The 22622-nt window shown below is 40.9% G+C and overlaps 1 protein-coding gene and 1 pseudogene across 1 annotated transcript; one reads left to right on the top strand and one right to left on the bottom strand.

Moving 5' to 3' along the window:
* Window positions 1-6259: 6259 nt before the first annotated feature.
* Window positions 6260-8012, bottom strand: LOC103291452 (elongation factor 1-alpha 1-like; annotated as a pseudogene).
* A 1004-nt stretch (window positions 8013-9016) lies between these two features.
* On the top strand, window positions 9017-22116 carry PCYOX1 (prenylcysteine oxidase 1). The gene is made up of 6 exons (XM_008147495.3): window positions 9017-9180; window positions 10278-10484; window positions 11503-11677; window positions 17552-17763; window positions 18108-18257; window positions 18744-22116. Exons 1-6 carry the CDS (start codon window positions 9069-9071, stop codon window positions 19400-19402), a joined length of 1515 nt encoding a protein of 504 aa, XP_008145717.2. The 5' UTR covers window positions 9017-9068; the 3' UTR covers window positions 19403-22116.
* Window positions 22117-22622: the final 506 nt, after the last annotated feature.

A 22622-nucleotide genomic window follows, 5' to 3' on the forward strand; every position in this document is an offset into this window, starting at 1 on the left:
CATTCCATCCCAGAGGAGGATGATTTGTTTATTTATTTAAAAATAAAAGTCTGAGAGTTTATAACCTGCCGTTTTTCGTTGATATAAGAAATATATCTTCTTCTTTAAAAAAGTCTCAATTTTTTAAAATATATTTTTTATTGTTAATAGTATTACAGATTCAATTAAAATAATTTTTATTTTAAAAAGTAAGAGTTTACAAACAAAAACTCATAGACAATAGTATGGTGGTTACCAAAAGGAAGGGGGAGGAGGTGAAGAGTAAAGGGTATCAATATATGGTGAGAGAAGATTTGACTTTGGGTGGTGGACACAATTTTACTAACCAGTGTCACTCCAATAATTTTAATTAAAATAATAAAAAGCTATAATGTATACCTATTTTTTAAAAAGTAAGAATTTCATTAGAAGAATTTGTCTTGTGTTAACCAGATTTTTGAGAGCCAGGAAAATTTTTATAGATCATTGCCCAATTTTTCTTTTTATTTGCATTTTTATGGCATACTCAATGTACATTGGAAAATATTTTTAAAATAATTATTTAATACAAATTGGCCATAAGAACTCTAAAACCAAATGAGTCAGAAGATATATAAATTTCAGTTTTCTTTGAGGGAAGGCAGAAAAATAAGGGCTCTGAAATGTGGTTTAGTGTACTAATTAGGATTTTGTATTGCATTTAATAAGTTATGTGAAATATTTCTTAATCATAGGCAATTGTGCACATCCAAAAATGTGATGTCTTCTTTGAAGTAGTTCCTTTAGACTATGATACTTTTGGATTTGTCTTTGGAATCTGTGGCACATCTTTTGGATTTTATTTAAAGATATAAAATAGTTTTTTGAAGGTGAATAAAACAAATGTTAATGGTGGATAGTATTTCCTAACAGCTTTTTAAAAATATATGTTTTTATTGACTTCAGAGGTAGGAAGGGAAAGGGAGGGATAGAAACATCAATGATGAGAGAGAATCATTGATTGGCTGCCTCCTGCACGATCCTACTAGGGATCTAGCCTGCTATGACCCCCCGCGCCCCCCCCCCCCCCCCCCCCTGCATGTGCCCTGGCTGGGAATCAATCCTGGTTCATGGGTCTCGCTCAACCACTGAGCCACACCAGCCAAGCTAATAGCTTTTTTATATAATTCACATAACTTACAATTTGTCCATTTAAAGTACAGCTTAGTGGTTTTAGTGTATTCACAGAGATTTGCAACCATCATTATAATCAACTAGAGGCCCGGTGCACAAAATTTGTGCACTCGGGGGTGGGGGTCCCTCAGCCCGGCCTGTGCCCTCTCGCAATCTGGGACCGCTGGCGCCTAACCACTTGCCTGCCTGCCTGATTGCCCCTAACTACTCTCCTGCCTGCCTGATCATCCCTAACTGCCTCTGCCTCGGCCCCCGCTGCAGTGGCTTCATCCAGAAGGACATCCAGAATGATGTCTGGAAGGTCTTTCGGCTGTCCAGTCTAATTAGCATATTATGCTTTTATTATTATAGATTTTAGAATATTTTCATGACCCCAAACAGGAAACCCTTATCAATTAGCAGTCACAGCCTAAACCAGTTTGGCTCAGTGGATAGAGCGTCTGCCTGCGGACTCAAGGGTCCCAGGTTCGATTGCGGTGAAGGGCATGTACCTTGGTTGTGGGCACATCCCCAGTAGGGGGTGTGCAAGAAGCAGCTGATTGATGTTTCTCTCTCATCGATGTTTCTAACTGTCTATCCCTCTCTCATCTTCTCTGTAAAAAATCAATAAAATATATATTTTTTTAAAAATTAGCAGTCACTCCCTATTCCCCATCCCACCCCACTCTGCAGCCCACTAATCTTCTGACTGTATAGATTTGCCTATTTTAGACATTTCAAGTAAATGGAATCATACAGTAATGTATGTAGTCATTTGTTACTTGGTTTCTTGATACTGGTTTCTTTAACTTAGCATTATGCTTTTTTGTTCATCCACGTTGGAGCATGCATCAATACTTCATTCCTTTTTTTAGCCAAATAAAATTCCATTGTATGGACATAGCAGAAGTATTTAATAGGGCTTTAAAAACTCTATTAAATATTGTTTTATTTATTATACTAGAGGCCTGGTCATGAAATTCGTGCAGTGGAGGGGGTCCCTCAGCCCAGCCTGCGCCCTCTAGCAGTCTGGGTCCCCTCGCTGGCAGACATCCCCTTCCCAGTCTGGGACTCTTGCAGTCCAGGACCCCTTGCTTTTTACCGCTTGTCTGCAGTGGAGGCAAGAGAGGAGGCGGGAGAGGCTCCCGCCACTGCCGCTGCCCTTGCCAGCCATGAGCCCACTGGTGAGCCCGGCTCTGACCAACCAGTGGGCAGCTCCTGTGTTGAGTGTCTGCCCCCTGGTGGTCAGTGCACATTATAGCAACCGGTTGTTCCACTGTTTGGTCAATTTGCATATTAGCCTTTTATTATATAGGACATTATATTTAGTAATAAAGTTTTGTTGAAAACTTGATTAAAGTTTTAAAGTTGCCAAAGTAATACATGCTCACTGAGACAAGTGAAACAAAATAGGCAAATAAGAAAAGGTTAATAATTCCCTCATTCTCCCTCTCTTGAGGTAATTAATGTTAACAGATTAGTCTATAAGCTTCCACATCTTACTTTATATGCATACAGATGCACATGTATATAAGTACTTGTTTATCTTTTGTTATTTAAAAGAATGTGGTTATGCTATGGATATTACTTTGCAAGTTTCTTTTTTAACTTAAACGTACATTATAGATGTTTTCAATTCAACTAATACAGATCTATTTAATTTTAAAAATAATTGCAAAATATTCCATAGAATGAATGTGCCACAGTTTATTCAATGCTAAATTGTGTAAATAATCATAAATAGTATTGATGAACATTCAGGTTATTCCTTTTTTCATACTATAAACAATGTTGCAATAAGCATTCTGGTACATATATATATATTTTTATTTTTATTGATTTCAGAAAGGAAGGGAGAGGGAGAGAGAGATAGAAACATCAATGATGAGAGAGAATCACTGATCTGCTGCCTTCTGCATACCCCCCAGGGGATCGAGCCCACAACCTGGGCATGTGCCCCTGACCGGAATTGAACCCAGGACCCTTCAAGCCGCAGGCTGATGCTCTATCCACAGAGCCAAACCAATTAGGAGGCTGATGCTCTATCCACAGAGCCAAACCAATTAGGAGCAAAACCGATTACTCTATTTCTGTAGAATTAAAATTCTCTCTTTAGCCATCTTAAAATGTTTTCATGTAGTCAAATATGTTTACATTTTCTTATATCACTTTTGAACTTCCTGTCTTGTCTAAGACAGAATTAATATGTAGACTATTTAGAATAAGAAAGAAATGAGATGTGAAGAAGTAAGATGGTATAAAAATGAATTTCTTCAAGGTAGTTTCAAAGAAGAAAAAAGACACAGAGCAGAGACAGAATTATAGATTTGAGTGCTGTCAAAGATAAACAAAGCCAGACACTAAAGTTTAAATTGTAATCATAATATACTATTACAATGGGGAAAAGAGTGCAGTGTGAACTGAACTTTTAATTTATTTTTTATTTTTTTGTTTTGAACTGAACTTTGATTTGCACAGAAGTGACTGGGTCCTTTAAAGGGAGAATGAAGAAATAGGGAGGAGGATGAGCAGGGGCCAGTAAAGTCAGGGAAGTAAAAGGTCACAAAAATCAAGAAGGGATGGGGGTGGGGGTGTTGGGGATTGTGACACAGGGCTCTATCTTCATGTGTTGGGTGGGACAAGCAGTCAATAGTTTGGGAACTTTGAGTTTTCTCAGACAGGCACTTTAAGGGTGCTAAGGTTACCCCAAGGAGGCTGCTTTGAGCTGTTAGAAACTGTCAGTTGTTTTTTCATCTTTATAGGCCAAAGTTGAGGCCTAGTCAAGAGGAGGACTCGGAGAGAAGCTGGGCTAGAGTTTGCTGAAGGAGAGAATTTTAGTGTTTTTGCTTCCTAGGGAGACTGCTTTTTTAAGTAACACTCTTGAATAAATGTTTGTTATATTACCTTATTATTACCCGTCATATATGAGGTAACATTTTCCCCCATGATTAAAAAGAAACTTTTTAAAAAGGAGACATACCGTATGTAATATTTTAAACAATAAAAATAAATAAATATTTAAAAAATCTTTTTGAATTTCATTCAGTAGCAGTATTATTTTAAAAGGCCAAGAGTGAAGAATAAGACAGCCTTTGATCCACCTCCCACTTCTCCCACTTTGCAAGCTTTTTACACTATCTCTTCACTGTGTCCTTTTAGTAAATTCTTTTCCAAGGTTTCAGTAGCAGAAATGAAATTTTCCAAATATGATACTTGTTAAGGTGATTTACATGGCCAATTCTAATCAACCAACAGAAATTGAGGGCCTAGTAGGCTTAATGCACTGAGATGTTGTGGGCATAATGTAATTTGAAAATAGGAAAGTAAAAGACACATATAGTTTAGTTCTTTCTTTGTAATTTCTAGATGTAGTGCAAAAGAGGACTTAATCGGTGGGAGGGTTGGGGGGGCAATGGGGGAGATAAGGACACATGTAATACCTTAATCAATAAAGAAATTAAAAAAAGAGGACTTAATCTTTGTATTTTCATGTTCTTACTAGTAAGTAGAAGTGTTTCTTTCTTGTATGTCTTGCATCTTGTTCCATTAACACTTCCACTTTCTCTTCCTTACTCTGCTCCACTGGCCTCCTTGTTGTTCCTTAAACACACCAGCCAGACATTCTTCTTGCCTGGAAAGTTCTTTCCCCAGATATTTGCCTGGTCCACTCCCCTCACTTGCTCCAAGCTTTGCTCAAATGGCATCCAACTTAGTAAGGCCTACTACCCTGACCATCATATTTAAAATTGCAATACATTCCCATTCCTCATACCCCATTCTATATATTATATAATTTACTTATATACTCTATCATCTGTCTTTCTTCACTAGAATGTCAGCTTCATTAGAATAAATATTTTTTAAAATTGGTTTTATTCACTGATTTTTCTCATTCACCTAGAATATTTCCTGCCACTTAGAAGGAGCTCAATAAATATTTGTCCAGTAAATGAATTTTTTTTTGCACTGAATTTTCTACTTCCTTTCTCCAAGTTCCACTTTTCTTTCCAGTATAATTGATTTTCCTTAGAATCTGGACACAATTAACTGTAGCAAGACAGTGCTCAATACTCTTTAAACCTCATTTTAGGTTCTTTAAACTACCTCAGTATTTGTAAATATGAATTCACATTCAACTAAAATTTGACATACCAACAAATTTATTCAATATTGATGTAACTATAACATTTTATATGCAAACTATGGACTTTAATATAACAGAATTTTACCTTTATAAACTAGTTATTCTTTGCTTATTTGTCCTAATCTTAGTGTTGCACCAATAGAACCCCTTCTACAGCTTTTGCTATGTAACCAGATTCTACCCCTTAAGACAAAGTGGAAAAAAGCAAAGTTCCCACCCAGAAAAAAACATTAACAGAATTATCCAATTCTAAAGTATCAGCAGATATAACATCAGACATAGATTATGGGTAACTCTTAAGTCTTTTACTTAAGTAGTACATAGAAAGTTACAGTTGTTGACCAAAACCACCCGGTTTCAACATTGTGGGTTTGATCAACCAATGAATGCATAAATAAGTGGAACAACAAATCAATGTTTTTCTCCCTCCCTTCCTCTCTCACTCTCAAATCAATAAATTAAACACACACACACACACACACACACACACACACACACACACGTTTCTCATTGTTTTAATGGGTCTCAAAATTCTGTGACAGCCCTGGCCCATGTGCTGGCTCAGTTGTTTGAGCACAGAAAGTTTGCCTGTTGGATACCTGGGTAAGGCACATACCCAGTTGTGGGCTCCATCCCCAGTAGGGGGCATGCAGCAGGAGGCAGCCAATCAGATGTTTTGCTCTCACATTGATGCTTCTCTCTCTCTCTGAAAAAAAAAAAAAAAATCTGCAACAGATTTTTAGTCAAGTTGTTTCCATTAAAAAGTACTAATTTTAAAAACGAATAACTTAAAAGCTGCCTCCCCCACACACATTCCAAATGGTCCACAAAACATTCTCCTTTCCTTCTGAAGGTTTTATGATGCATTATAATCATTAACCAGTCTTTTACTATTACACTTAAATGGCCAATTGAGATAAACCGTTCTGAGACCGCTCTTCCACCACTAAGACTGGGGTGGCAGATATTAGGGATAATACTCATTTAGCCTTCTGAGCTTTCTGAGGGAGACTTGCTGTCTTTGCCACTTCCAGCTGCCTTCTCATCCACTGCTTTGATGACATCCATAGCAAAACGGCCCAGAGAGGGATAGTCAGAGAAGCTCTCTGGGCTTGCTAGGAACCACATCGATGATGGCAGCATCACCAGATTTAAAAAACGTTGGGCCATATTCCAGCTTTTTTCCAGAATGACAGTCGATCTCCTTCAGCTCAGCAAATCTGCAAGCAATGTGAGCTGTGACAATCCAGCACAGGTGCATATCCAGCACTAATCTGGCCTGGATGGTTCAGGATAATCACATGAACTGAGCAGCCAGAGGCTTCCAATGGTGAGTGCCACAATGAAGTTCTTTGATAGACATGTTCTTGACATTGAAGCCCACATTGTCCCCAGGAAGAGCTTCATTAAAAGTTTCATGGCCCTGCCGAAACCAGTTTGGCTCAGTGGATAGAGCATCGGCCTTCGGAGTGAAAAATCCCAGGTTCGATTCCAGTCAAGGGCATGTACCTTGGTTGCGGGCACATCTATGCAGGAGGCAGCTGATTGATGTTTCTGGTTATCTCTCTCCCTTCCTCTCTGTAAAAAATCAATAAGATATATTAAAAAAAAAAAGTTTTATGGCCCTGACCGGTTTGGCTCAGTGGATGGAGTGTCGGCCTGTGGACTCAGGGGGTCCCAGGTTCGATTCTGGTCAGGGGCATGTACCTCGGTTGCAGGCGCATCCTCAGTGGGGAGTGTGCAGGAGTCAGCTGATTGATGTTTCTCTCTCATCGATGTTTCTGACTCTCTCTACCTCTCCCTTCCTCTCTGTGGAAAATCAATAAAATATATATTTTTAAAAAAGTTTCATGGTGCATTTCAACAGACTTTATTTCAGTGTAACATTGATTGGAGCAAAGATGACCACTATGCTGGATTTAAGAACATCATTCTCCAATAGGCCCACAGGGACAGTACCAATACCACCAATTTTATAGACATCCTAGAGGTGGCATACACAGGGGCTTGTCAGTTGGATGAGCTGGTGGTAGGATGCAATCCACAGCTTCAAGCATTGTGGTTCCACTGGCATTGCTATCTTTACGGGTGACTTTTCATCCCTTCAACCAAGGCAAGTTAGCACTTGGCTCCAGCATGTTGTCAACATTCCAACTAGAAATTGGCACAAATGCTACTGTGTCAGCGTTGTAGCCAATTTTCTTAATGTAGATTCTGACTTCTTTAACAATTTCCTCATATCTTTCAGGCTGTAGGGCAGCTCAGTGGAATCCATTTTGCTAACAGCAACAATCAGTGGTTTCGTACCCAGTGTGTAAGCCAGAAGGGCATGCTCACCAATCTGCCCATTCTTGGAGATACCTGCTTCAAATTCATCAACACCAATAGCAACAATCAGGACCTCACAGTCAACCTGAGATGTGCTTATAATCATGTTTTTGATAAAGTCTCTGTGTCCTGGAGCATCAATGATGGTCACATAATAGTTGCTGGTCTCAAATTTCCACAGGGAGATATCATTGGTGATACCACACCCATGTTTAGTTTTCAGTTTATCCAAGACCCAGGCATACTTGAAGGAGCCCTTTTCTATCTCAGCAGCCTCCTTCTCAAAATTTTCGATAGTTCTTTTGTCGTTCCCACCACATTTATAGATCAGATGGCCAGTAGTGGTAGACTTACCAGAATCTACCTGTTCACTCATGACGAAGTTGAAATGAGTCTTTTCCTTTCCCATTTTGGCTTTGATTTAGTAATGGTTTTCATCACATCAGTGTTCTGGTGGCAAACCTATTTTGAAAAAGCTTCAACCTTTCTTTTATACAACTTTTTTTTTTAAAATTATATTTTATTGATTTTTTTTACAGAGAGGAAGGGAGAGGGAGAGAGAGTTAGAAACACTGATGAGAGAGAAACATCAATCAGCTGCCTCCTGCACACCCCACACCGGGGATGTGCCCGCAACCAAGGTACATGCCCTTGGCCGGAATTGAACCTGGGACCCTTGAGTCTGCAGGCCGACGCTCTATCCACTGAGCCAAACCGGTTAGGGCTCTTTTATACAACTTATTTTCCTTCCACCTATACTGTTCTTCATATTCATATACTGATTTTTATTTTCTTTTTGGGTGTCTGGATGGGTGGGATATTTTAATTACGGAAATGGGATCGTATAGTACCCTTCACTCAGCCACCAATTTTCTCACCTAACAATACCAGGACAATAGCTACAGGTCCTACATTCTTTTTAATGCTTTGCCTAATGTTCCACCATATATATGGGTACACTATTTTTCACTTCCTTCACCTTGGAGCCCATCCCAGGTCGCCCTCATTTTCTTTTTCACATAACATCATTTACCCATTCATCTGTTACCCTGCAATCCCCGGAACATAGTGATCAGTAAGTCTTTGGAGCTCCACTGGGCTGTTTTAGACAGGGATTAGCTGTGTGCATTGTTTGGGAGGGAGTGATTAAAGGGACAGAAGAGGACCTTAGTGAAGAAATAAGGTGTTTCATCCAAACAGATGGGAAGGAAGGAGAGCTGGGTGAGCTGGGTGCCTTTGGTGTCTCCTTGAAGTAGGGTAGACTTTTTGGACTTCCTGGAAGGGATGGGTGGAACTGAGGTGTCAGGGAGCTGGCAAGGGGCGAACCTGGGCGGAAGCGGGGTGAGGGGTGAGGGGGGGGGGGGGGTCGCCGGGGGGCGGGGCGGGCGGAGCACGCAGCCGCGCAGCCGCGAGCTGAAGCTCAGTGTGGCGCTCCGGGTCTCCCGAGTGCAGCGATCCGGGAGACATGAGCCGTGCAGCGGGGGAGCTCGTCTCTTCGCTTCTGGGGCTGTGGCTGCTGCTGTGCAGCTGGGTGTGTCCCGGGAGCACCGAGCCGCAGGCCCCGCCGGACAAGATCGGTAGGCGACCCTGGGGCGGCGCGGAAGGCGGGGCGGGGGTGCGCCCTGCGCCGGGCGGCAGCTGCCCAGTGCACCAGGCCCCGCACTAGGTTGCGCGGGCCGAGCCCTCTGCGCTTGTGATCTTGCCGGGTTCGCGTCTCAGTGTCGCTTTCGGTGCCTCCCCCCCCCCCCCCCCCCGAGAGCGGGCGTGGAAATGTGCCCACTTGAGGAATGGGCCGTGGGAGGGGGACCCAAGCGGGCGGGCAGGCACCCTCCAAGCGTCCCTGCAGCCCCTGTCTCGGAAGCAGAGGGAGACCGTGCGCCCTCTCGCCGCCTTCCCCTGCTGCTCCGTCGGGAGGCCAGTCCTCTGGTTTGTCTTAGAGCGACAGGCCGCTTACGCCCTGCAGGTGACAGGCGCACGCCGACTCAGCACGTCGAGCGGTGAAAACCAGCTGACCCCGTCTGCTCCCCTTAATAGGGTGAAACCCCCCTTCCCCTCCCCGCTTTGTGGCAGCGGGCCTGCTCTCAGAGGCCCCTGGCTTGCACAATTTCCCCGCCTAGGATTACTACACAGCTGACATAGTCCACTCTCTCTACGTTCAGTCGTTTGGTGTCTTTGCTTCCTGTTCGTTTTGCTCTGCTTGGTTTCTTATTCCCTTTAAAACGGCTCTTTGGGGTCATTATCCTGTCTACACGAAGGAAACAACACATCTAGGCAAAAATGGCGGCCACTTTGTTTAAAATGTATGCTGGACAGACCCACCTCCTCTATTCCCATGAGTTGGGCACAAAAAAAAAGGTTGTGCAGGCCCATTGGTGTCTCCACCAAGAACTGTGAGGATCTTTGGGCATCTGGCGAATTAAGGTCAGTTTGCAAGTTAATTGACGGCCACTTTTGTCGGAGGTCAGTGTTTGTGTCCAGATTCAGAATACTATCTTCACTGCAACTCTTTTTTTTTTTCACTGCAACTCTTACTGGCCTTCCCCTATCCAGCCTTCCCTAAATTGTTCATAATAGCCTTAAGTAACATCTGTTATTGCTTAATGGCCTTTCAAAAACAACAAAACCCACAAAGCTGGTAAGAGTGAAATAAACTTCCTTTTTTTCCCCTCCATAGCCATCATTGGAGCTGGAATTGGTGGCACTTCAGCAGCCTACTACCTGCGGCAGAAATTTGGGAAGGATGTGAAGATTGACCTGTTTGAAAGAGGAGAGGTGGGGGGCCGCCTGGCCACCATTACTTTACAGGGGCAGGAATATGAAGCAGGAGGTTCTATCATCCACCCTTTAAATCTGCACATGAAGCGTTTTGTCAAGGACCTGGGTATGTAATTTGGTCTTAGAGCTGCGCAGCTTTCTGTGTGACCATCCGTGGATATTTTTATCAGATAGGGAACTGAAACTTTTCCACTTTGTTAATTGTCTTTTACAGACAAGTTGGTGAAACTCGTTCCTCACTTTCCTCCTAGCAGTTGGTACTGCCTTAGTTAGGAGGCACTCTCCTGTAATGGGACACTAGTTATCAGTATCTTAAGTTATCTGGAATTACAGCCATGGTGTTGGGGGGGATGGGGATGGTTGCTGTTGTCAGTGCTTCAACCTGTGGGTTTCTGTTGAATCCAAGAATGGTTTGAGTTAGCAGAAACCCAGTGAGCTCATGTTATAGCAGGGGGAAATGAGACTCAGAGGCTTGTGTCTGGCTTAAAGTCACTCACACAGCTATGGGTACAGACATGTGCTTAGAAACCAGAAATTTGACTACTCCCCTACCAGCATAGAAGCTGGACAGGTTGTGAGGGAAATCTGGCAAGCCTCTGCAGGCTCTTTTCTCAAGGAATATTGGGTAATATTGGCCTCCTTCCAGTTATCTGAAATACCCAGTTATGTAAAGTGATATTTGCACAGGACTAGGATTCCTCCTTTCCCTTAGCTACCTTCCATATCTCCCGTGGATGCTTCCTGAGCCTCTTTTCTCCATGAGGGCAAATATATGCCAGCAGCAATTTATGCTGCAAAGATTCGAGTCTGCCGTTTCTGTTTTTAAGTTGAATTCAGTTGATACTCTGGCTTTTTCCTTTGACTTTTTAGTCTCTCCAGACTAAAAATAGCCAGCCTAATTTTGATATGTCTGCATGACCCCCCTCTTTAAGAGAATTTGCTTTTGGACAGTGTAGTGAGTGTATCATATCACTTATTCTAAAGATAGTGCTCCTTTGGTATATCTCCTGAGAACAAGGGGAAGCCCGGCATTCACTTCAGAGTGTCCCCAAAAAGTTCAGATTACCTTTCATTTGATCAGCATAGAAACTACTGACTTGGCTACCCTTTCTCTGTTTTTGCAGGTCTCTCTACTATTCAGAGTTCTGGTGGCCTAATAGGGGTCTCTAACGGAGATACTCTGGTGTTTGAGGAGAGCAGCTGGTTTATAATTAACATAATTAAACTAATTTGGCAGTATGGATTTCAGCCCCTGCGAATGCACATGTGGGTAGAGGATATATTAGACAAGTTTATGAGGTAATATTTTCCCCTTCCATTTAACCCTAAGTTTATGAGGTAATATTTTCCCCTTCCATTTAACCCTAAGACCTTTTGGTTAGATGATCATTAGGAATTATGGTTTCTTGGAACAGTTCTCTACCTAACTGGAAGGCTTATTTGTTAGGCAAAAAGTGTTGTTTTTTTTTTAAACATATTTCTTTATTGATTTCAGAGAGGAAAGGAGAAAGAGAGAGAGTTAGAAATATCAATGATGAGAGAGGATCATTGATTGGCTGCCTCCTGCAAGCCCCCCACTGGGGATCAAACCTGCAATCCAGGCATGTGCCCTTGACCAGAATCGAACCTAGGACCCTTCAGTCCGCAGGCTAGTGCTCTATCCACTGAGCCAAGCCGGCCAGGGCAGGCAAAAAGTTTTGTATAAAATGCGCAGACCATTTACCCACTTGGAAATTAAAAGGGTAGCTTATTTTTGCTTCTGAAAATGTACTTTGCAAATGCTTGTTTAGTATTGCTAGACACTCTTAAAAGCTCTACAAATGTTAACTTGAATTCTCATAACAGCTCTCTAGGTAGGTACGATTTATTAGCTTCTTTTTACAGATATGGAAGGTGGAGCATGGAGAAGTTTCAAGTGTGCAAGTATACCCACCTATTAGTGGTAGAGTCAGAGATTCTACCCAGGCAGGCTGACTCTAGTCCTCACTCTTATTCACTTCACTGTGCTGGTGTTATGTATCAGATGAGTGAGGCCATGTGTGCAAGAGCTTGTAGAAAGGATCAGAAAAGTGGACTTTAATTGTGACATGATGTTTTAGTGAGCCAGACATCTGAGGTAGGGTATCAGTTCTGTGCCCTAAGAATTTAAATTAAGATAATAAATTCCAGCCGAAACCGGTTTGGCTCAGTGGATAGAGCGGTGGCCTGCAGACTGAAGGGCCCCAGGTTCGATTCCGGTCAGAGACATGTACATTGGTTGCGGGCACATCCCCGGTGGGGGGTGTGCAGGAGGCAGCTGGTCGATGTTTCTCTCTCATCGATGTTTCTAGTTCTCTATCCCTCTCCCTTCTTCTCTGTAAAAAATCAATAAAAATATATATAAAAAAAAGATAATAAATTCCAGCACTGTCCTGGGAGTGCCTCTTTTTCTTTCTTTTTTTTTTCTTTATGTTTTGTATTTTCAAAATTGTCTGTGTGTATGAACGCATATTGTTTTGGTAATTGGGAAAAATAACATAATAAGATAACCAGTGTAATTTTCAAAAATGCAACCTGTTTCTTTTAAGGCTGTTGGCATGTGCTAATTTTTATGCTGGTTTACTTTTAAAATTTTTTTATTTATTTATTGATTTGAGAGAGAGAGAGAGAGGTCAGTTTGTTGTTGCACTTATTAATACATTCATTGGTTGACTCTTGTATATGCCCTAACCAGGGATGGAAACACAACCTTGGCTATGGGAATGATGCTCTGACCAACTGAGCTACCCGCCAGGGCTAGTTTACTATTTTTTTTTTTTTTAGTTTACTATTTTTAATAAATAAATAAATAAATAAATAAATAAATTAAATCTTTATTGTTGAAAGTATTACATATATCCTCTTTTTCCCCCCACTGACCCCTTCTAGCCCACCCCCACCTCCCACCCCAGGTTGGTTTACTAGATGCTAGAGATATTGAACTTATAAATGTTATTAATATTTCATTACTATGACTATTCCAGTATAATGAAATGATCATTAAAAAGGTAAAAATTACATGTCATATGTGCCTGCTAAGTGCCTGGCACTATTCTAGGTCCCGAGGATGTACAACCTAGAACATGTCCCTGCCCTCAAAGAATACACACTTTAGTAGAGCAACAGGCAATAAATCCATAACTAAGAAAATATATAGAGGCACGGGGACCTGGGGCTGGGGGTGGCCAAGGGGAGGGAGGGAGGGTAGAGTAGGGGATGGAGCATTTCGCTTGCAGTTGGTCACAGGGCCACCCGTGGAGAGCTGTGCCGGGAGGGCCTGGATCCTATGGCAGAGGCACCATGAGCCGCCAGGCCTGCTGCTCAACCGGGGAATCCTCTGGGTGACCTCGAGGTCCCATCAGCTGTGTTCGGACCTGCTAACTTATGAGCTTAAAATTAAATTTAGTTCTGAACAAATACAGCTTTTTTATTTGAGACAAACCATTTTGAAGACTGGGACTGGAGTTTTATCTTTTTTTTAAAATATATTTTATTGACTTTTCACAGAGAGGAAGGGAGAGGGATAGAGAGCTAGAAACATCGATGAGAGAGAGAAACATCGACCAGCTGCCTCCTGCACACCCCCTACCGGTGATGTGCCCGCAACCAATGTACATGCCCTTGACCGGAATCGAACCCGGGACCTTTCAGTCCGCAGACCGACGCTCTATCCACTGAGCCAAACCGGTTTCGGCTGGAGTTTTATCTTTGAGGATATAGTAAATCTTTGGGAAAGTCTGTAATTTATATAGCTAAAAGGTGAATCCTGAGATGGAATCTCTAAAAGGCCAGTACAGGGGAATAGATATTGGTGGAAGCATTTATACCCAGGCAGCTTGAAGAGTTCCAAATGGATCCTACCACTGAGAAATCAACTTGGCAGTCCACAGTGGGAGATACAACAGTGCTGTGATAATATACAACAAGACAGGGTTCTTTTAAAATGGATTTCATGAAATGAATGAAGACAACAGGTTTCTTACTCAACACAAATGGACAGTGGATTTGACTTTCTAAAGACTTTTTGTATCATTAAAACAAGTTCATTTTTTTTTTTAAATATATTTTATTGATTTTTTACAGAGAGGAAGAGAGAGGGATAGAGAGTTAGAAACATCGATGAGAGAGAAACATCGACAAGCTGCCTCCTGCACACCCCCTACTGGGGATGTGCCCGCAACCAAGGTACATGCCCTTGACTGGAATCGAACCCGGGACCTTTGAGTCCGCAGGCCAACGCTCTATCCACTGAGCCAAACCGGTTTCGGCTCATTTTTGACATTTGAAGATGAAAGATGGCACGTTAACAGAGATGATAGTTTGTACGCCTGGAATTTTTTTCAGAGTGATTTGTATGACCTTGTGGAGTGTTAACTTTAATAAAATTTCTTAACACTTAAAAAAAAAAGAAAATAAGTAGAATTTGTGTAGAGATAGGTAGTCACTTTTTAAAGAAGGTAGGTGGCATGGTGCTACACACTCAGCAGGAAAATCCAGTTCCAGTGGCATCAGATGCAGTGCCACCTGTATGTATAATTTGTTGCTTTTTAAAATTTATTGATTTTAGAGATAAGAGAAAAAGGGTGTTGCTCCACCCATTCATGCATTCACTAGTTGATTTAAAAAAAAAATATATATATATTATTGATTTCAGAGAGGAAGGGAGAGGGAGAGATAGAAACATCAATGATGAGAGAGAATCATTGATTGGCTGCCTCCTGCATGCCCCCCACTGGGGATCGAGCCTGCAACCTGGGCATGAGTCCTTGAATGGAATCAAACCTGGGACCCTTTAGTCTGCAGGCCTTCGCTCTATCCACTGAGCCAAACCAGCTAGGGCTCACTAGTTGATTTAAAAAAAAAATTTATTTATTAATTAGAAAGAGAGAGAGAGAGAGAGAGAGAGAGAGAGAGAGAGAGAGAAAGAGAGAGAAAGAAAGAAAGAAAGAAAGAAAGAAAGAAAACATTGCATTGTTGTTCAGTTCATTTATGTATTATTCATTGGTTGATTCCCTGACTGGGAATTGAACTGGCAACCTTTTGGTGCACGGGACAGTGCCCAGTGAACTGAGCCACATTGGCCAAGGGCCTAATCTTCCTTTTTGATTTACTTTCATCCTTAATATTTATCATCCTCTAAAGTATGTAATTTCCTCACATTTATTTATGTTTTTATTACCTGTTTTCCTAACTAGAACACAAGGTCCAATTAGGGCAGGGTTTTTTTTTCCTCTGTTGTGCTGACCTCTGCATCTGTGACACCTAGAACATTGCCTGAATCAAAGTTGATGCTCCATAAATAGTTGAGTGAATAAATGAATGAATAAATATTAAGAGTTATACAAATGTAGTTTGAAAAGAAAAAGAGCTGTATGAGCAAACTGATTAGCAGAAACTGCCAAGTTACTCACATGTCTAACTTTTTAAAAAATATGTTTTTACTGATTTTTAGAGAGAGAGGAAGAGAGAGGGACAGAGAGATAGAAACATCAGTGATGAGAGAGAATCACTGATCGGCTGTCTCCTTGCATGCCCCACACTGGGGATTGAGCCTGCAACTTGGGCATGTGCCCTGACCCAGAAGCAAACTGTGACCTTCTGGTTCATAGGTCAGTGCTCAACCACTTAGCCATGCCGCCGGGTGGGGAATAATTTTTTATAACATCACATGTTATTTTTGTCATGCTGACCATTAGCCACTGGTCACTTTACATTAACCATTCTTCATTTTATGAGATAATTAGTCTGTTATTTTTCTAAAAGAACTCAGTTCATCCTACTTTTTCCAAGTTCCTAGGACCTAGAGGTCAAATGATACGTCGGGAAGGAGTTATTTAGGGGTTCTCAGTTTTGGCACTTATATTATTTTTCCCCACAAAAATTTATTCAACATTTTGTACAGTACACTGGTAGATAGCAGGTAATATTAAAATGGATATGACATTGTCCCCTGCTCTCTAAAAATTTACAGTTTATTTTGGAGAAGAAAGTTAATGTAAAACTCTCTTCCCTTGATCACTGATCAAGATATTTCTGTGGCACTTATTTCTTCCTTTTTTTTAAATATATTTGTGCATGTGCCTTATTACCTGTTCCTAACTGTAAGCTCCTTGAAGGAAAGGAACCATGTCTTTCTCATTTTTGTGTCACTTGGAATCTGAAAAATTATGTATTGAATTACTGTATGAACTAATTTATGTGGACATTCTTTTAAGTCCATAAAATACAGAGATATGTCAGGTGGTATTTTCTGAAAATTAAATCATACAATTTGTATCTAAGTGCTGAATGAGAGGCCTGAGTGGCAGGGATGCTGTTAGGACTGATCAAATAATTGAATCAATACCCCCTCCCTTGGGAACTGACCTTTAGATCACTTCACAACCGACCTTCCCTTTCACTTAGATCACATTCCACTTGCTAAGACCGTTATCTTTCCCAGGATCCAGACCCACCCAGAGAGTTCCCTGCCGAAAAAGCCTGCCTAGAGTCCTTTAAAACCTCTGACTCCCCATCCTTGGGTGCTGGTGCCATTTTGGGGCTCAGCCCATCTGCTTTTCCAGATGACCTAATAAATGTATAATTCCTTACCACTTGGCCTTGTGTGTAACTCCTTTGGCTACCTTAATAGGTGCTAAGTTTTAAGGGATTTTGGGAGATGATATCACTGTGGACTGAGAGGTTGGGCAAGACTTTGCAGAGGAGGTGTGATTCAAGCTCTGAAGGAAGTGTAGCTGTTCTGTGTTTAGGAATGGGAACTGTATTGCAGTTGGAGGGAAGAGGGAGTACCATATTAGGGAGTAATATGTAGAGCCCTAGGGGCCCAGTGCACAAATTCATGCACCTTGAAAGGAACTGTAGGCTGCGAGGCTGCAGTGGGCACAGAGGCGGGTCTTGGCCCATCCTCTGCACCCCTGCCTGGCCCCTCCCCCCGTGGCCCCTGGTCCCCTCTCTGCTGGGAGCTCCCCGTTCCCACTGCTGCCTCTCCCATGTGCTGACTGTGCCCGCCCCGCTCACGGTGTGGAGTGATAAGTAGGAACCCATCAAAGAGAAACATGAAAGTCAGTGATTCTTATGATGCTATTTCCCTTACTTATGCACCCTTTGCCCCTATCTTGTTTGATGTTTAATGGTCATTTCTCTCTTTTTTAAAAGGATCTACCGCTACCAGTCTCATGACTATGCCTTCAGTAGTGTAGAAAACTTACTACATTCTCTAGGAGGGGACGACTTCGTTGGAATGCTTAACCGGACATTGCTTGAAACCTTACACAAAGCAGGTTTCTCTGAGAAGTTCCTTGATGAAATGATTGCTCCCATCAATAGGCTCAATTACGGCCAAAGCATGGACATCAATGGCTTTGTAGGTAAGCCAATGCTTGGAAAGGTTATAGAACTGGTTCGCAAGGGGCGTACCTGATGTTATGGTTACTTCTGACCTAAGCCATGAGTTGGAGAAGATACCTTTCTCTGTGAAACCTCAGGCATTGTTGGCAAAATTGTGTAAATGTAGATGTGCATTTTTATGGGGAGAGTGTCCTTAGTTTTCATTAGTTGAATGGTTCTCACCTGGAGGAAATTTTGCCCCCAGCGGCCATTTGGCAATGTGTGGAGACATTGGGAGCAGAACTCACCTAATTGGGAAGGGAGAGTGGGTGGAGGCTCCTTACAGAGTTAGAATTGAAACACATTTTTTTCCTACTGCTGACAGGGGCAGTGTCACTAGCTGGTGCTGATTCTGGCCTTTGGGCAGTAGAAGGTGGCAATAAACTTGTTTGTTCAAGGCTCCTTCAGGCTTCCAAAAGCAACCTTATATCTGGCTCAGTAATGTACATAGAGAAAACAAGAACCAAGCAGACAGGTGAGCTTGAATTTCTATTTTATTGTTCCTGATTTCCCCTGTAGAAAGTGTAATTGCTCAGGGAGAAAAACCTCTCTTCCTCCGTTTCTCACTCGGTTCCAAATGATGGAATTTTAAATTGTATGTGTTGTACCATGTGGAAATATTCCTAAATGTACTCGAGTACAGAGGCATGATTCCTTGGATTTAAAAAATTTCATTCTCAAGAGTAAAATTTCCTTATTTTGTACTTGTATTATTTTTATTCTGAGTAGGAAATTGGCCTCAGTTTGGGACAGTTATCCTAATAGGTAAAAGTCTCTTTTTTTTTTTAGAGAGAGATAGAAACATCAAATTGTTGTTCCACTTATTTATGCATTCATTGAATAAACTTTTTAATTCCTTAGGATTATAAACAATTAAGAAGATATAGAATTATTTTTAGGAGGCATAAAACATAGTATGTTAGAAACACTAAAGAAATGTATGCTTCCTTATTTCTTCTAGGAAACCCCACAAAAATGTATGAAGTGGTCTACCAAACTGGATCTGAGACCCGTTCAGACTTTTATGACATCGTCTTGGTGGCCACTCCATTGAATCGAAAAATGTCCAATATAACTTTTCTCAACTTTGATCCTCCAATTGAGGAATTCCATCAACACTACCAACAAATAGTGACAACTTTTATTAAGGGGAAGTTGAATTCATCTTCTTTTAGCTCCAGAGCTTTAGGTGAACTTGGTCTCAGTACAATCTTAACCACTGATAATTCACATTTGTTTATCAATAGCATTGGAATTGTGTCCTCTGTAAGAGAAAATAATAATCCTCAACCATCAACAGATGGAGCTTTTGTTTGGAAGACCTTTTCCCGGGAAACTCTTACTAACGAGCAACTTTTAAAGCTCTTTTTGTCCTATGAATATGCTGTGAAGCAGCAGTGGCATGCATATCCTTACTATAAGCCTCCAGAGAAATGCCCCTCCATCATACTCCATGATCGACTTTATTACCTCAACGGCATGGAGTGTGCAGCAAGTGCCATGGAAATGAGTGCCATTGCAGCCCACAATGCCGCTCTCCTTGCCTATCATCGCTGGAACGGGCACACAGATATGATTGATCAAGAGGATTTGTATGAGAAACTGAAAACTGAACTATGAGATAACACTTTCATTTTCCCCCTCCTGGTTCCACATGGAATATCACTGGCAAAAAAGAACACAATCTGAGCAGAGATGATTTTGAATCAGATATTTTGCCATTATCATTGTTTTAACAAGCGTAATCCCAGTGAGTCATGGGAAAATACAAAGGTCTAAGTGTGAAGGTGTAACTATTTTATGTATGCCATCTCCAAAATGTGTGTGTAATTTTCAGAGTATATTTATTAAAGCTGGGGACTGTGAAACAAAGGACTTAGGGTAGAAGAAGCAAAAGGAGAGAGCCTCGGTGGTACTCTGCTTTGGTTCCGTAGAAACGTTATAGAAGTGAGCCAAGGCAGAGCTGCTATTAGCTCACTGAAAAGTCAGAAAAAAGGGGCCTTGGAGACGGGTTCAGGATGTTAGTCCTGGATGAACTGCTGTTGCCCATTGCTTCCCCGGTTGCAAGTCTTGTGGGGACCCTTAGAGTTTAGGAGAGAATAGTAAAGATGCATGCCTGAGAGTTTAGGAGAGAAAAGTAAAGATGCACACATGGGCGTGCTCCAGAGAGAGCCTGCTCCAAAATTTTGTAACTCTTCTTTTAAGGTCCATCAACAGTGTTTTCCAAACTTGTCTGATCATAAGAATCATCTGGAATTTGTCAAACATATGGAATTCCCTAGTTCCTCTGGAGAGTCTGATTCCATAGGTCTAGAGGTGAGGCCTTGGATTTTGAACAAAACTTTAGAGCATTTTAAGCTGAACACTTGAGGAAGAACTTAAAGACATACCTTTTAGTTGGGGACTAGTTCATTTGTGCTTACAGCTGGTTGTGATCTTAAGTTACATAGTGAAATCTGCTATGGGAGCTGGTATCTTATGCCTGGCTTTAGTAATTTATACCATTTTCAAAGTAAATGTGCCCATTACTTAAGCCTTGATTTTTAGAATGATACTCTTTGATTGCTTCTGCCTTTTTTTAGGAATGAAATTCAGAAGTCTGAGTAGTATAACTTTAAGATGTCATACAAAAACTCCAGTAAAATGAAAAGCAAATATAGGCTATTGATGTGAAGAAATTGGCATTCTATTATCAAAACCTCACCTATGGAGCTTTTATATAATTTTACTTTTTTTTCCTTTTAATATTTTTTATTGATATCAGAGAGGAAGAGAGAGGGAGAGAAAAATAGAAACATCAATGATGAGAAAGAATCATTGATTGGCTGCCTCCAGCATGTTCCCTACTGGGGATTGGACTCAACTGGGGCTTGTGCCCTGACCAGGAATCAAAGCAGTGACCTTTTGGTGCATGGACAACACTCAATGAACTGAGCCATACAGGCCAGGGCTCACCTATGGAACTTTAAAATATACAGATAGACCCCCCAACTCTCAATTAGAGATTCTAATTTAATAGAGGATAGGACCTCACCATTGTAGCTTTTGAAAGTTCCTAATGTGCAACCTGTGTTGAGAATCACTGATTTGGGCAACTGAAATGTCTCTAAAGGGTTTGTAGTGCCTTAAAAGTCACAAGAAATTCAATCCATAATCAAAGCAGATTCATTTTGTGAAGAATGAATTCTCAATGAGAAAGCATTGACAGTTTAACAGCAGAGGCAACCGAGATTATTCTAGAGCAATTGACATGAAGACATTCAGAATGACACTACACTTGATCAAATCCAGCATATGTTCCAACTTCTTAAGCTACTGCACCATTTTGAGTGAGAAACTGGTTGCTGAAATCTTAAAGATGGTAGTCTCAACCTTGACTACACTTTGAAATCACCTGTAGGACTTTAAAGCTTCCCAAGGGATTCTAATATGCAGCCAAACTTGAGAACCAGTTCTACAACTACTGAACAGATCATGAATGACTGTCCATAGGGATAGAACAAGTAAAAGCTTGTGAATTCAGTCACTGCAAAAAGTTAACATGTACTGTTAAAAAATATTAGTTTATCAAAGGGTCAGCTTTTTTCTAATTTTATTTTTAAAATAAGAATGTTATTTTCCCCCATATTGTTTTAATGAAGACAATATGTAGAATGTATATGCTGCACTGGTACATACTAATTTATCATCTGTAGACTTATTTTGCAATGTGATATATTTTTACTTATAAGAATTTTTTCCAACAGGAAATGTTGGAAATTGCTTCCTCCAAGAGCAAAACAGGTCATCTGTATATCAAGCATATTAGTTTTAATACAGTTACAGCATTAAAGAATAATTTTTTAATTGGTTGAAAAATATCAGCTCATTTACTCATCTTTTTACAGAAGAGTCTGGTAAAAATGATGCAGAGGCAGGATGAGAAATAGTTCTGCAACTTGAATATGCAGTGGACTCACCTGAATTTTTCAATAGGTTTGGAGTGGCATATAAAAATTTGCATTTCTAAGTTACAAGGTGATGTTGCTGGTCTAGGAACCACACAGAGAGAATCCATTCTACAATTCAGCTCTATGTGGTTGTAAAACATCAAACCTATCAACTTCAGTGAAGATTTAAAATGTATTGGAATAAAAATGGAAAAAATTGTAAAATGTTGGACATCACACCAACTCTCAAGTTGGTTTGATCCCTCTAGCTGTTCTTTGGCAATCCACATTTCCTATAAGTAGGAATACCATTTTAGAGATACATATAAGCCATCCACTGTGTTGTTTTCCAAATACCTTATGTACCCCATTCTCTACAGTTTCAAAGGGACTCAAGATTTGTAGGCTTTTTATTTTTTTTTTTTTTTAATATATTTTATTGATTTTTCACAGAGAGGAAGGAGAGGGATAGTTAGAAACATCGACGAGAGAGAAACATCGATCAGCTGCCTCCTGCACACCCCCCACTGGGGATGTGCCCGCAACCAAGGTACATGCCCTTGACCGGAATCGAACCCGGGACCCTTGAGTCCGCAGGCCGACGCTCTATCCACTGAGCCAAACCGGTTTCGGCAAGATTTGTAGGCTTTTTACCAAATCACAAAAAAGAGCAGGCCTAAGCATTTGTTAGGCTTCATAAAGTTAGATTTATGATATACAATCATGTGTAATATATCCTTCATCAGTTTGTGCACTCTAATACTTGAACTAGATGAATGTATTATGGGCAGTATTATCACTACTCCACAAAGAACAATACACTGGATTATTTTTCTCTGGGTTCTATTTCAGCTCTTGTATTCAAAATATTTTCCCACTTATGTTCAAAATAAACAGCAACATCATTACTT

The sequence above is a fragment of the Eptesicus fuscus genome, chromosome 16 (assembly GCF_027574615.1).
Source record: "Eptesicus fuscus isolate TK198812 chromosome 16, DD_ASM_mEF_20220401, whole genome shotgun sequence".
Classification (NCBI taxonomy): Eukaryota; Metazoa; Chordata; class Mammalia; order Chiroptera; family Vespertilionidae; genus Eptesicus; species Eptesicus fuscus.